Source organism: Salmo salar, chromosome ssa21, assembly GCF_905237065.1.
Source record: "Salmo salar chromosome ssa21, Ssal_v3.1, whole genome shotgun sequence".
Classification (NCBI taxonomy): Eukaryota; Metazoa; Chordata; class Actinopteri; order Salmoniformes; family Salmonidae; genus Salmo; species Salmo salar.
Window position 1 is genome coordinate 20,231,849 of NC_059462.1, and position 16,555 is coordinate 20,248,403.

General features: G+C 44.0%; 1 protein-coding gene across 15 annotated transcripts in view; it reads left to right on the top strand.

The window, feature by feature from the left end:
• tns1b (tensin 1b) overlaps nt 1-16,555 on the top strand; it is a 312,092-nt gene that overhangs the window by 174,123 nt on the left and 121,414 nt on the right. For 14 of the 15 annotated variants that reach the window (XM_014164404.2, XM_014164411.2, XM_014164409.2 and 11 more), the window contains one exon: nt 11,534-11,572. The exons of the other annotated variant lie outside the window; for it this stretch is intronic. In XM_014164404.2, coding sequence (XP_014019879.1) covers nt 11,534-11,572 — 39 coding nt within the window. The remainder of the gene's footprint in view (nt 1-11,533; nt 11,573-16,555) is intronic. 15 annotated transcript variants of the gene reach the window in all.

Here is a 16,555-nt window from a genome sequence, read left to right on the forward strand (position 1 = left end):
CGACACAAACAACAACACAGAGTTACACATGGAATAAACAAACTTACAGCCAATAACACAATAGAGAAAAAGTCTATATACAGTGTGTGCAAATGAGGTAAGATAAGGGAGGTAAGGCAATAAATAGGTCATAGTGGCGAAATAATTACAATTTAGCAATTAAACACTGGAGTGATAGATGTGCAGAAGATGAATGTGCAAGTAGAGATCCTGGGGTGTAAAGGAGCAAAAAAATTATAATAACAGTATGGGGATGAGGTGGTTGGATGGGCTATTTACAGATGGGCTATGTACAGGTGCAGTGATCTGTGAGCTGCTCTGACAGCTGGGGCTTAAAGTTAGTGAGGGAGATATGGGTCTCCAGCTTCAGTGATTTTTGCAATTCGTTCCAGTCATTGGCAGCAGAGAACTGTAAGGAAAGGTGGCCATAGGAGGAATTGGCTTTGGGGGTGACCAGTGAAATATACCTGCTGGAGTGCATGCTACGGGTGGGTGCTGCTATGGTGACCAGTGAGCTGAGATAAGGCGGGGCTTTACCTAGCAAAGACTTATAGATGACCTGGAGCCAGTGGGTTTGGCGACGAATATGAAGCGAGGGCCAGCCAACGAGAGCATACAGGTCGCAGTGGTGGGTAGTATATGGGGCTTTGGTGACAAAACGGATGGCACTGTGATAGACTGCATCCAATTTTCTGAGTAGAGTGTTGGAGGCTATTTTGTAAATGACATCGCCGAAGTCGTGGATCGGCAGTATAATCAGTTTTACGAGGGTATGTTTGGCAGCATGAGTGAAGGATGCTTTGTTGTGAAATAGGAAGCCGATTCTAGATTTAATTTTGGATTGGATATGCTTAATGTGAGTCTGGAAGGAGAGTTTACAGTCTAACCAGACACCTAGGTATTTGTAGTTGTCCACATATTCTAAGTCAGAACTGTCCAGAGTATCGATGCTAGACGGGTGGGCGAGTGCAGGCAGCGATCGGTTGAAGAGCATGCATTTAGTTTTACTTGCATTTAAGAGCAGTTGGAGGCCTGGAAGGAGTGTTGTATTGAAGCTCGTCTGGAGGTTTGTTAACCGTGCTAGACATCACGGAAATTCTATTATTTTTCAAACATCCTTTTAAATAACCTAATCACTTAACAGCTATGCGGTACAGCAGATTATCCTCTCTTTAACTTCAATGCGTGAAAATATACATTGGTAAATTATATTATTGTCATTCAAATATTCAGTGTCCAAAGAAGGGCCAGAAGTATACAGAATGGTGTCATCTGCGTAGAGGTGGATCAGAGAATCACCAGCAGCAAGAGCGACATCATTGATGTATACAGAGAAGAGTCCCCCATAGAGACTGCCATAGGTTCAGACAACAGACCCTCCGATTTGACACACTGAACTCTATCAGAGTAGCTTGTGAACCAGGCAATGCAGTCATTTGAGAAACCAAGGCTGTTGAGTCTGCCGATAAGAATGTGGTGATTGACAGAGTCGAAAACCTTGGCCAGGTCGATGAAGATGGCTGCACAGTATTGTCTTTTATCAATGGCGGTTATGATATTGTTGAGGACCTTAGTGTGGCTGAGGTGCACACATGACCAGCTCGGAAACCAGATTGCATAGCGGAGAAGGTATGGTGGGATTCGAAATGGTCGGTGATCTGTTTGTTAACTTGGCTTTCGAAGACTTTAGAAAGGCAGGGTAGGATAGATATAGGTCTGTAACAGTTTGGGTCTAGAGTGTCTCCCCCTTTGACAAGGGGGATGACCGCGGCAGCTTTCCAATCTTTAGGGATCTCAGATGATACGAAAGAGAGGTTGAACAAGCCAGTAATAGGGGTTGCGAAGGATCATTTTAGAAAGAGAGGGTACAGATTGTCTAGCCCAGCTGATTTGTTGGGTTTCAGATTTTGCCGCTCTTTCATCAGCTATCTGGATTTGGGTGAAGGAGAAATGGGGGAGGCTTGGGCAAGTTGTTGTGGGGGGGTGCAGAGCTGTTGACCGGGGTAGGGATAGCCAGGTGGAAAGCATGACCATCCGTAGAAAAATGTTTTTTGAAATTCTCGATTATCGTAGATTTATCGGTGGTGACAGTGTTTCCTAGCCTCGGTGCAGTGGGCAGCTGGGAGGAGGTGCTCTTATTCTCCATGGACTTTACAGTGTCCCAGAACTTTTTGGAGTTTGTGCAACAGGATGTTCATTTCTGTTTGAAAAAGCTAGCCTTTGCTTTCCTAACTGCCTGTGTATATTGGTTCCTAACTTCCCTTAAAAGTTGCATATTGTGGGGGCTATTGGTTGCTAACGCAGTACGCCACAGGATGTTTTTGTGCTGGTCAAAGGCAGTCAAGTCTGGAGTGATCCAAGGGCTATATCTGTTCTTAGTTCTACATTTTTGGAATGGGGCATGCTTATTTAAGATGGTGAGGAAATCCCTTTTTAATAATAACCAGGCATCCTCTACTGACGGAATGAGGTCAATATCCTTCCATGATACCCGGGCCAGGTTGATTAGAAAGGCCTGCTCGCTGAAGTGTTTTAGGGAGCAGTTGACAGTGATGAGGGGTGGTCGTTTGACTGCGGAACCATTACAGACGCAGGCAATGAGGCAGTGATCGCTGAGATCCTGGTTGAAGACAGCAGAGGTGTATTTTGAGGGCAGGTTGGTCAGGATGATATCTATGAGGGTGCACGTGTTTACGGATTTAGGGTTGTACCTGGTATGTTCCTTGATAATTTGTGTGAGATTGAGGGCATCTAGCTTAGTTTGTAGGACAGCCGGGGTGTTAAGCATATACCAGTTTAGGTCACCTAACAGTACAAACTCTGGAGATAAATGGGGGGCAAATAATTCACATATGTTGTCCAGGGCCCAGCTGGGGGCTGAGGGGGGTCTATAACAAGCGGCAACAGTGAGAGACTTATTTCTGGAAAGGTGGATTTTTAAAATTAGAAGCTCAAACTGTTTGGGCTCAGACCTGGACAGCATGACTGTCACGACACCGACGGATGGTGGCGCCCCTCCTCGACCGGGCGGCGCTCGGCGGTCGTCGTCGCCGGCCTACTAGCTGCCATCGATCCTTTTTGTTTCACTTTCTGTTGGTTAGGTCTAGGTAGGCACGCACCTGTTTTGGTTTAGTTATTAGTAGGGGGGGTTATTTAGTTTAGCAAGGTATGTCTGTGTTTGTGCGTGATTATGTTCCTTGTCAGGTTTGTGGAATCTTGAGGAACGTGTGTTTTTTTTCCCTCTGCCTGTGGTTGTTTTTGTGTTTTATCACCGCAGAGGTATTTATGGGCTGCGTCCCTATTTTGGACGTTTAATAAGGGTTTTGGAGTGTGGAATCTGTTTGGCGACCTGCCCTGCCGTGTTTGGACGGTCTTTATTTTTTGTGCATACGGATTAAAGTGTGTTCAAGAATTTACTGTCTCCTGCGCTTGACTCTACCTCTCCTGCTTCCTTGAGCCAGCCCTGACAATGACAGAACTGCAGTAGATTGCAACTCCGCCCCCTTTGGCAGTTCTATCTTGGCGGAAAATGTTGTAGTTGGGGATGGAAATGTAAGATTTTGGTGGCCTTCCTAAGCCAGGATTCAGACACGACTAGGACATCAGGGTTGGCGGAGTGTGCTCAAGCAGTGAATAAAACAAACTCAGGGAGGAGGCTTCTGATGTTAACATTCATAAAACCAAGGCTTTTACGGTTACAGAAGTCAACAAATGATAGCGCCTGGGGAATAGGAGTGGACCTGGGGGCTACAGGGCCTGGGTTAACCTCTACATCACCAGAAGAAGAGAACAGTAGTAGGATAAGGGTACTGCTAAAGGCTACAGGAACTGGTCATCCAGTGCGTTGTGGACAGAGAATAAAAGGAGAAGATTTCTGGGGGTGGTAGAATAGATTCATGGCATAATGTACAGACAATGGTATGGTAGGATATGAGTACAGTGGAGGTAAACCTAGGCTTTGAGTGACGATGAGAGAGGTTTTGTCTCTGGAGGCACCAGTTAAGCTAGGTGAGGTCTCCGCATGTGTGCGGGGTGAGACAAAAGAGCTATGTAAGGCATTTTGAGTGGGACCGAGAGCTCTACAGTGAAATAAAACAATAAGAACTAGCCAAGACAGCAGTAGACAAGGCATATTGACATTAGAGAGAGGCGTAAAGCAATCACAGGTGTTGATCAGGAGAGCTAAGATAACAACGGGTAAATGGCCATGAATGGGCAGAGTGTGTCAGTTAGGTACATACAGGACCTGAGTTCGAGGCTGGGGCCGACATGTAAACAAAATGAGGTACCATGTTATTGAAACAGTCTCTTTGTGCTTTAGCTGTGTAGCCGAGTCATCATAGGGTCAAAAGAGCGGCAATAGGTAAGTCAGGGTGCCGTTAGGCGAACAGGGGACACAGCGTTCAGAAAAGCTAGCGGGCTGGGGCTAGTAGATGGTTCTATGGCGACATCGTAACAGAATAGCCTGTTGAGACCACATCCGGTGATCACGTTGGCAGTCCAGTCGTGATGGATCGGCGGGGCTCCTTATCGACAATAAAGGGTCCAGGCCTATTGGCAAAGGAGGTATTGTAGCCCTAGAATTAGCTGGTATATGAGCCTAGCTCAAGGCTAGCTCAAGGCTAGTTGGTGCTTGCTAACAGTAGCCACTGATTTGCAGCTAGCTAGCTGCGATGATCCGGTGTAATGATCCAGAGCGGCAGGAATCCGGTGATATGGTGGAGAGAATCAGTCTGATATGCTCTGGGTTGATATCGCGCTGTGCAGACTGGCAGGTGTTGTCCAAGCTAAGGCTGGCCGAGCTAAGGCTGGCTGGCTGGTGAACGAGAAAAAGGTGAAGGCCGCTAGCCGTGGCTAACAAAGACTAGAAGTTAGTTAGCTGGCTAGTTTCTGATGGAAGTTCCAGTAATAAGGAATAAAAATAGCAGATCCGTACCGCATTGGGTGAGGCGGGTTGCAGGAAAGTATTTTTAGTTCGTAGATAGAAAGTGAGATTAAGATATATATGAAAAAGACCGGCTATTTACATATTGAGAAGGGAAACAATGTTATGTAGTTAGTGTGGGATGGATCAGAGCTTGGCAGTCATCTGAAGATGTTCTACATTTCACACTGAAAGAAAAAAGAGAAAGGAACGCATAGCTGTTGCTCAGACGGAATGTTCTGAAGGGGGAATGGGCACAGGCACATGGGCCAGTGATTCCACTTCATTCCTTTCTCTAGTGTTTATACCCAATAAGTCCAAACTAACACAGAATCTTGCAAACTAAGATACCCCTGCTACGGAAAGCCCTCTGTTATTGGTTATGCCAAGTAAATTGAATTTGCACACTAAATATTTCAATGAGGAATTGCCAGATGCATGGATGTATTGGGTCTGAGTAAACATTAAAAGCACTCAGGAGCGGCCTTGTGTTTATGCCAGTGCCAGAGGTTTGAAGGTTTGAGTGGTGATATGCCCCATTTTTGGCACTGTGGAAATACACCTGACCCACCACGATTGATTCATTACATTGTAATGGTAGCCTGGAGTGCACCAGCAGCTCACCTCTCACACTGCCACAATCAAACTATTAGAGAAGAGAAGGACTGCTTTTTAAAAATTTTATTTGACCAATTGTGGCGGCAGGATTATCAACGCAAGCTAAGCCATGATCCCAAGCCATTAACCCAAACGGAGCAATCCTAAACTGTTTTGTTAAATCAATAACCAGATAAGTCAAATTGATCATATCACTGTATCTATTGTAGTTTATCTGTAGTAGCTCAACACAAGACAATGTTTGTACATCCTCCCCTGTAAGCAATGAACGACTGTATATCCAGTACTGACAGAGCCATTTGCCATGGACTTTTGTCTGCGGGAAATGGACCTTGATTTAATGTTGTTAACACAAGCATGTACAGAATGCAAAAACACAATTACCCTTTATTATATTACACTTGTTCGTACACTTCGATAGCATCAACACACGTTCATGGCCGTCCCTGAACCCATACACTGACGAAGGCTTTATGTTTTTCCCCCATGCTAACTAAAGTGGTCTGGAAACGTTTTGTCCCCCCTCTCCTTCCACCACTGTAAATGTAGTACCTGTATACAACAGTTGAAACTGTTACCCAGGTCCTTAAAGGCATTACAATGTCCTGATAGAAAGTAACCAGAGAGAGAGAAAGAGAAAAGACGGTAATTTTTTCGGCGGGGATCCCATTTTTTTCCACCAAATCATTTCTTGCGACCCCACCCCAAATCTAATGACACAACTTCAAAATGTGTAAATTTCGATTTTTACATCAACATATAATCTCTTATCAAAATGAAAAGCAACCAATGAATATATTTATTTAAAATAATTGTCAAATTGCATTTCTCAAAAACATGTATATTGTCCCATACAATAATCTGTACTCTTAATAAAATGTAGTTATTTGTTTTTTGGGGGCGACTCCACTGCGTTCCCTCTTATGGGGTCGCGACCCCGACTTTGAATACCCCTGCTCTACAGTATGACATATTTTTGAGTAAATCATTATGAATGCAATTATATTTATTCACCCGTATTCACAAAGTCACCTGGAGGCTCACTGAGGCTCTCCTTCCATTCTCTATGCCACACCTTGCCATTCTCCACCTGCAAATCTGTTCACATTTCCAATTCTTCTTCACTCATTTCTCCCTCTGTTCTGCACTTACTTCCTTCTAGTTTTCAGAGTGTCAGGGTAATATTTTCTCAGCGCGGTTACCCACGGTTTGACCTGCGGTGGGCCCAATACTAAGTGTTCACCTGGCCCTTCTCTTAACAGTCTCTGTGCCTAGTCTTTGACCACCTGCCAGGCTACAGGATGCATGCTAAACTATGTGCTATAGTGGGCCTCTAAAGCCAAGAGTACAACTCACTGGAAATGGCTACCTAGGGTAGAATCTGAGTTATTAGTTTATGGGTAGACCTCTTCCGTTCTGTCTCAATCTAGCCTACTGTGGGTTCTCATTATTGTGGCCAAGTAAGGAGCCCGAAGGGGTCAATGATTACGCATTTACAAGATTATTAGTCCAAACGTTGTCATCCCATTTGAACTCATACACACTACCTCACGTCTGAAATGCCATCACTTGGCTGTAGGGAGTGTTTGAATAGACCCACATGTGTGCCCTTTAGGCTTTGTGTCAATTGTTCTACCTTTTTTTCTGGTCTTTTGTCGAACTTACTCACTAAGTAAGTCTATGTCCCTCCGCCTCCAGTTGTGTTAAAATCCATTAAATTGCATTTATTTTATGCCTAGCTGTTGGTCGCTCCATGTTTAATAAATGTTTTGCTGAGGGCCATCATTGAACTTTGTTTGTCACACAGGAATTCATTGTGATTCATAGTGCATTAGTCTGCCTATCAGTAGCGGTGCGTGGTTAAAATCACTGGGGAAGCCAAGCCCCCCCCCGAAAAAAAAGCCATAATACAACTTACACTGAATGTGTTGTCATAATTGCATTGTTTGCTCTATAACCTGTTAGTTCATATGCCTTGCCACTGTGATATATAGGCCTAAAGGCTGAGACAATAGGAAGACGGTTGCAGAATATATTCAACCAAACCTTTGTTTTATCACAAAACTGGATAGCAACCTCTGTCCGGTGAAGTCCTATTGCATGTAAGAGACAGTTACATGACCTACAGCATGGTCAAGCAAGTTAATGTTTCCGTCATTTTCCGACCACTAAACAACTATTGATTTAGAACCACAGAGAGCTACCGCAAGTTGCAAAGAAAAATGGAGCTGCCTCCACTATTCAAGCACCATTTCAACTTCAACATTTCAACATCATCAAATCACTTCTGCTGAAAGATACCAAAAACAATTTAGTATAATCAACATAACCTAAATATGATGTGGATGTCCATGGTTCTGATATATGTTTGCATGCATGTGTGTGCGTAGAAAAACATGTTGACTCGCCCTACTTGTAGAGAAACGCCAATGCCATCCTCTTCTCTTTCATGTTGACAAAACGGTCTATCACTCTGTCATACGGTACTCACTTTTATTTTTTGTTGTCCTAGGCTACCTGGCTAAAATGCTTGGTTGCTAGCCTAACTTCCGTTCATCGCAACGTTAGTTAGTTATCATTAGCCTTCTACATCTAGCTACATATTGAACTAATGGTTGGAATTAATGGTTGGATCAGAATCGCCGTTATAACCATTGGCCTGTACAGAGAATTAAGTAAAACCACAAGTCCAAATCCCTATCTCCATCCATGGCTAATTTAGGAAAGGGACACATTTAGCTAGCTAGCCACCGGAGGACAACAACACAACGAGATGCAACAATTCAAGTTGTTTCTGTTTATGACCTAGGCTCTTAAAGCAATTTGATAGGAGAGATGCCAAATCCAAGTTGGCTTCCCTTGACATAATTTATTTTCCCGTCAGGACCATTCACAGTTCCCTAGCTCAGCAATGATTGGCAAATTTGTTAAACTTTTTTTGTCAAGGGAAGCCAAATGCTTGCTGGCTTCCCTTGTTTTCAATGCTATGGGTGGCAACAATGTCATACTCGTTTGGACCAGACAGTATCCGATAGATAGCCTACACGTGGAGAGTCAGAGGGGCGCTGTTTCGCTCCCTCGGATGCTTTCTCACCTGAGATACATTCAGCCTCTTGTGAATTGAAGGAAAATTATGAAACACAGAGAGACAAAAGATCATTATTATAATATATATATATAGTTTTTTTTTGGGGGGGGGGGCTTCCCTTGGTGTCAATGAATACATGCCACTGCTGCCTATTAGGATATTTGACTGAGATTAGCCTTAGCCCTTATTCTTATTAATCCTCAGTATAGAGCACTTGCTTTAACACACTTGTCAAGTGTTACTGATTTGTGAACCAATCCCAAAGACCACTTTCCATTCCCCCACCAGCATATGCCCTTCACGGCAACTTCGATAAGAACATCCTCGATACCAATCCGACCCTGAAAATTCCTCACTCAAGGAGGATTTCAGGGCAAGTGGAAAAGGGCGGGAATTTCGGGTGAAACACACAAGGTGTCGGAGTGGTTATTGATTGCAGGTGGACTTAACTGTTAGCAGCAGGAGCCTGGGGGTGAAGCGGGGGCCATGTGAAGAGATGGGCCAGGCCCAGTGAGGAGGCACCTCAGCGGGGCTCAGACATTCCCCAGGCCCCTTGGAGTCCTTGGATGAGCTGAGATGCATGGAGGGGGCAGCTGTCAGTGTGTGGAGTGAACGGGAGGGTTGGGGGGTGAGGTGCAGACATGGGCAGGCATGGTTGGGGTGATTTGAGGAGGTTAACAGTGCGGAGACTTGAACCAGGCTGAGATACTGTACTTTGTCAACTCACAGCACCTCTAAATAATAACTGCAGCCTTTCTCAAGAGACAAGCCATGGAGCTGTCCTCATGCTACTTGATTTATCTGGTTGCAGTCAGTCATTAGTCAGAGATACAGCATTTATTTTGGTTTACACTGTATTTAAATAGTTCCCTACAAATGCTACATTCTATACATGCTCAACTAACTACTATGCACCTCTTTTTGCTGGTATCAGATAGCAAGGCTTTCCTGTTTACAGTCCACATTCCTCTATTCCATCAGGGGTTTGAGTAACGGCCTCCAAAACGACAAAGACTTTGATGACCCAATGTGACTCACGCATCCGATATAACCTTGTGAATCCAATAAGCCGACTCACACCCCGATGGCTACCGTTCAGTGATGCTTTTAGCTCGATCCAATCAACGTGTGTGTTGGCTGCATAGTCACAAACATCCAGTTGGCTTTGAGCTCCCTGAGGATCTTGAGATTGCTTTGTCGTAAGGACCAATGGGCATTCAGGTGAATTTGTGTAGACCTCTTGTGCGTTTGTGAAACTTCACTGCAAATTAGTAACCACTGTCGCAGTTGTACCTTCACTGTCCCAACGTTTTAAGGTTATGCCTTAGTCAGTTTAGAAAATCTCCACATTCCATTTATAGCTTCATGAATAAACTACATTGATTTATGAACAAAGAAATCAGAAACAGACACAATAGAGAGAGTTAAGCATTGAGTCATTGCTGCCATGCATTGTGAAAACAACTGAGCTATTGAATGAGGCTTTTTCTTACAGTACAAAGAAGTAGCAAGCTCGGTATTAGAATTGCAGATCAACCACTGTATGGGCTTAGCGATGGATAATCCTTGATTTACTCTCTGCCGTGACAGATTTGTCCCATTGTATTTATTTGCGGTGCTTTACATTGCCTGAAGCAACATTTGGGGAGTTTTGGTGGGGACTTTTAGAGACTGTTCAGGCTTTTTATGTGGACAGAAAGGAATGTGCTAGCTTTAGCGTAAACATAAAGCAGACCCCAAGAAACCATAAGTCTTCTGTTCACACCGCAAGGGACAATTAGTCAAGGATTTGCCTCTGTGTATGACAGAGCTTTTAAAGGCTAACAGCCCTGATAGCCTACAGCTGACCTTTTAGCACTAAAACAGAGATAGTGGTCCAGCATTGACAGACAGCCCTGTTACGAGAGCAAGAGAGAGAACGTGGGTGTGTGTGTGTGTGTGTGGGGGGGGGTGTAAGGCAAAGAGAGATAGAGAGATGAGCAAGTGAAAAAGGTCAACAGCTGATTGAATCCGAGTTACTGTCTCCTGCTTCTAATTTAGCCTTTCCTAACAATAGTCTTTTGTTTGAAAATTAAGTGAAAGATAGACTTTTTTAGGAAGGGAACATCACTGACAACTTACTGTTTGGCTGATGGTCCTCATGTGGAAACGGTTCATCTCAGTGTTCTATTTGAGTCCCTCGTTATTATCCTCTTCCTGTTTACCCCCTCGCCGTCCTCGTGCTTCTGCTCGGAACTCTGGGATTGATTGTCGCAGCCATTAGAGCGCTAATCGGATTAGAGGTTAGCGCCAACCTTGGCAGATCATGGGTTCCAGTAGGCTTCCCAATCGCCTTTAAACATCATTGACTTTCTGGTGCTAAGATAAGCTAGTTAACTGCTGCTAGGAATTAGCAGTTAGGCTACCTTTCACTTGTTGCATACTGTTACACAGTTGGAAATTGACTGTGTTATTAGATTGTCCATTGAGGTTGGCTCAGAGCTCAATGCTAATGTATTGTTCTCTTTTCCCAGCCTCTCAGCCTGGGCCAAATGTGATTTAGCCAGCTTTGATATGGATCATATGGGAACAATGAAGTAAACAAGACAATCATTCTATTCTAAAATGAACTGTACAGCATCTCTTAGGTCTGTTGTCTGTATCTCTGTTAGACATTTTGATCACAAGGGTATTGTCATAGTCTTCCTGTGATATACCTATAAACACATACACATTGATACACATTCATAAGATGTACTAGTTTTGGGAAATGTACTATATACTATATTGAAGCATACAGTAAAAGCAATGGACTGATGCTCAGGATCACACAGGTCAAATTTGGAGAGTTTAAATCAGGTATCGACTGTCTGTGCTTATGCATAATCTGCAACATACAACATTTTCCTCATTTTCTTTTCCAGGTGTCTTCGTCCTGTGTCCCTGCCACTAACTATGAGCTGGTAAGAGTTTTTTAAATATATATATATATATATTGCTCAACAGTTGCTCAACAATACAGTTACTTCCACAATGTGAATCTGTCAGTAATAGTGTGTCCATGTATGCATTGTGGAGTAATCCCTTCTTCAGAATGCCATCCAAACATCCAGGGAATTGGTTCTGGGAATCCAACGTATGAGCACGGGCAATAAAAACAACATTATGTTGCTCCATTACCTTTTTTGGTCTGGGTTTGAGATTCTCTGTTGGATGTGGAATTATTTGCCCTCTCTGCACGTTCCGTGTATACATTTACTCTAATCCTTGGCAAGACAAAGAGTAGCCTGCAATGTACACTGAGTATACAAAACATAAAGGACATCTCCTCTTTCCATGCCAAAGACTGACCAAGTGAATCCAGGTGAAAGCAATGATCCCTTATTGATGTCACTTGTTAAATCCACTTAAATCAGTGTAGATGAAGGGGAGGAGACAGGTTAAAGAAGGATTTTTAAGCCTTGAGACAATTGAGACATGGATTGTGTACGTGTGCCTTTCAGAGGGTGAATAGGCGAGAACGGGGTATGGTAGTAGATGCCAGGCGCACCGGTTTGTGTCGAGAACTGCACCGCTGCTGGGGTTTTCACGCTCAACAGTTTCCCGTGTGTATCAAGAATGGTCCACCACCCAAGGGACATCCAGCCAACTTGACACAACTGTGGGAAGCATTGGAGTCAACATGGGCCAGCATCCCTGTGGAACGCTTTCAACTTCTTGTAGAGTCCATGCCCCAATGAATTGAGGCTGTTCTGAGGGCAAAAGTAGGGAGTTCATCTATTTTCCTTCCCCAGTATGTCATCTACAAGGGAGTTTCACTTTGTGAAATGGCCTCCCATGTATTTTTCTCTACCTTGTAACCCCCTTCCTCCCTATGCCAAGACAATTCACCCCAGAGGTAGACATCACACCCAACATTTTGCTGATTGCCCACTTAAACGTTAATTAGCTAAGATGTAAAACATTACCAGACATATGGTCTTTTTACGACCGAGGAGAGAGAAAGTGCACACACACATACATGCATGAAAACACACGCACGCACACACATACACAAACACACACACACACACACAGCGGCAAGCTACTCGGGAGGCCTACAGCAGCTGTGTTGTGAAAACAAAATATGGTTCTCAAGGACAACAGTGGCAGTATTTACCAGAGGAAACTGAGTCCAGCTGGACGAAAGGGCCTTACAGAGAGCAGGAAGCAGGAGAAAATACCACAACTTCACACTCGTACCATTTGCTTGTGCAGATGTTTGGTTTGCATACATTGTTTTCTCCCTCTGATTTTGCTTCATTGCATTATAGTAGGTAGGCTATGTATTCTCTAATTAGGCAGAGTGATGGATTTTAGAGTGATTGCAACATGACTCATGATTAGCTACTTCTTTTACGTTTGATGTGTGTGTGTGCGTCTGTGTGTGTGGAGGAAGTGGACCTCTGCGGTATTTTGGATAGCTGCTGAGGGATTACCCTCTTAGGGCTGTACTTCCCACCCCCATACCACTTTTCTTGATAAAACACCACTCCTGTACCTCTTATACTCACCCCTCTTTTTCCATTCTGGATCATACATTTAACAGAACCCTGCAGGAACAACTCTGCATTCCACTACATGTCATGGCAGTTTATTAGCGTTCTCAAAACGTTATTATTTGTTATTAGGTTGGGAAGAACTAAAATGTGCTGTTTGATTGTTATACACAGTGATACTGTATGAGCCATAGGTAAGTAAAAGAGTAGTCAAGCTGTATTGTTGTGAAGTGCAAAGTGTATTGTATATAGGATAAATTGTGTGTGTATGTGTGTGTTTGCGCGTGTGTGTGTGCATGCTTGTGTGTGTTTGCGCAACCGTGTGTGGGTGTGTATTTGTGTGTGTGTGTGTGTGTGTGTGTGTGTGTGTGTGTGTGTTTTCAGCCATTGGCTGCTCTCTGGCTGAAGGATGCTTCTCTCCTCCCATCCCAGGCAGCTCCATGTTTGGTGAATTCCTCACCTCTAGAAGAAAGAGAGAGAGACAGAGAGAGAGATCTGATTTAGACAGTTGTGTTGTCCAGGTGCAGAACAGAGGGAAGATCACCATAAATCACTTCATGGCTAGAATGATGAGGGGTTCAATTAACATAGTATTTTACATATAAAGTCACTTATGTGATTCTAGTAATTTGGTGTGTTGGGAGACAGAGAATATGAGTCTTTAACTTGACGTACATGAAGACACTATGTGGATGCTGTGACTGTCATGTTGTGTGAGAGTGAGGTCCATATAGTGAAGGCATGAGTTGAGAGTACAGTACTGTACGTGAGGGAGAAATACACAGTTAGGACGTAACCAGCAAAGGGATGTAGCCTATAGAGCCGACACTACAGCATAGAGATCAATAGCATCAATAGATTTCTGTGGACTCCAGTGTGTTGGAGAGTGGGGTGTCCATTGTGAGCTGTCTTGTGGAAGCTCTGGTGTGATCATTGTGCGGTAAGGATGTCCTCAGAGTGAGTGATGAGGCGATAGCTCCCCCAGTGGGACTCCCATGCTCCCATGCTTGGAGGTGCGTGGCGTAGAGTGGGGCATGCTGGGTAGTACATTCCTGAGACGTGCCCTCATGTTAACTAACCCTGGGCCTGCAATTTAATTTCCCAGAGAGAGAGTGTGGAGAGAGAGAGAGTGTGGAGAGAGAGAGAGGAGAGAGAGAGAGAGAGAGAGACAGAGAGAGAGAGCAGAACATAGTAAACTGGTTTTAGGTTTGAAACACGTACAGACATACACACACATGTAGCACTCACACACGTAATAATTCACATACACCTTTAAACAATCCCCTCAGGCTTGTGTTTACCTGCATCCACTCAAAGCTGTTTCTCAGTCAATGCCTCCGACACCTACGTCATCCAGACACACACACACACAAAACCAACACAAACCACGGCTGGGGAATCGTGCCAGTGCATTGCTGTGTAATGACTCTAACTGTGGCGCAGAGATTGGCAAGATCTTTTCAATTAGCCCAGTGTTTACAGCTGCACATACTTGGCTGATATGCCATATTACGTTCTGTATACAGGACAGGACCAAGTATCCCATAATATGATGTGATGTGATTCCTATCTCGTAGGCATGTGCATATACATGGGAAGCACGTAAGGTTGGACGCCCATGTTGTATATGCCAAGTGAAAGATGGATGTTTCTTTTTACCAGCTGTACATACACATTATATAATGCACTGAAAGATGTTGACTAGAATTGATGACAAGTATTGATTGTGTGTTAATGTGCCTGTGTCAGCCATATGAAAGATTTTTCTGGTTAGCGTTCTTCTTTTTCACAATAAGAGCCTTGACTTCAAAATGAAAGTCCCTGGAGGACAAGAGTTTAGGTAAAACAGCAATGGTGTGCTTTGTGTAGTATATGGATACAGCTGGACTCCACTAAGTTGCTTGTAGAACTGTTCTCTTCAGGAACGTTTTGATTCTCTCTCTCTTTGACCCGTCCAAATATACAAGGCGAGAGACAGCTAGGCATATTTGTACACAGGAAAACAAACAATGGGGCAAAACACAGAGCCCTTATAGTTTTGGCTCAGATTGGAAGTCATGGAAGTCCTCATCGGCCATTGGGTTATATCATGATCTGTGTATGCTGTGGTTGTATCACTGGCCAAACCCGGTTAGCCATAATAGGACATGAGACAGGAGAGAGAAAGAGTAAGAGAGAAGAGAAAGAAAGGTTGAGAGAGAGAGAAAAGAGAGAACACATTCCAAACGGAGTGAGATTGAGCAGACTAGCATCACTCCGTCCCCACTGGTGTGTCGTCGTCGTCCCCCACAATTGTTTATAATCACAGAACCCTAGTCTCTCGTGCATACCAGAATGTCATGTGTTATGTAACAGAGAGAGCGGAAGAGTCCATTTGGGATGGGTCGATCTGGCTGGCCTGCGTGTGACCTCCGTCCGTCCGGGTCCTAGTGCGAACTTTGAGAAAGGTCAGAGGTCGTTTATGGACACTGCTGGCTCAGGAGGTTCCCACAGCTCTGCGTGGCTCAGTTTAGAATTCCAGCATTGGATTGTTTCCATAGAAACCCACCATGAGATCGTAGGCCCAAAATTGTGTATGAGTGGGAGCTAAAAACCAGGGAGCCCACCTCCCCCCTCCTCTCTCCATCATCGTTTAGGTTTACATTTCTAAACCGTGTTCTGTGAAACGCTGCAGATGGGGCTGCTAAGCATGGGAGACTAGCAGATGTTTGCCTGTGTGGGTAAATTGTGCCTGTGTGTGGTGGGGTTGATACAGTTTGTGTGTTAGGGGGGAATGTGTGTGTATTTAAAATGTATGTTTGTATGTTTACATTTGTGTCTGTCAGAGCGACTGTGCCTATAGGTCCGTGCTTGTGCCTGTGTGTTACTTTGTATAAGTGTGTGTGTTTGTCTCTGTCTCCATTCACTTGCTTGAAATAAACGTTTTCTTTAACTTTCTGTATGTGGTTGTTTGTGGAAATGGAATTGAGCACGTGTACGTGCGTGCAGTATGTCTGTGATATTCGCCCACCAACTATTATATTATTAATACTGGGGACAGTGCCAGGTAGCTCCCTTAACAGTCCACAAGGACTTTGAAGGGCTCTTTATTTATTAATCGTCACATATTCAGCATTGTCTGGACGTCAACCAAGGGTTTTAAATCAACCTGTAATTGGCTTGGATGCAGCTTTGAGACAGGCGAAACAGCATTGCCTTTTTAGGTGTCAGACATAAGAGGGCTTTGACAGGAAACTCACATCTACTTTGTTTCCTACAAAACAGCCATCCTGTCCTTTTTTTAGTAAACAAACAGTTTCTTTCTGTTGCCTCCCTCATGATTGTGCCAAAACGAATGTAAATGTTCAATGTTGTTCACAGGAGCATAAATAAAAGTGTATTCATGTGTGAGAAGTTGAAAGATGTCTT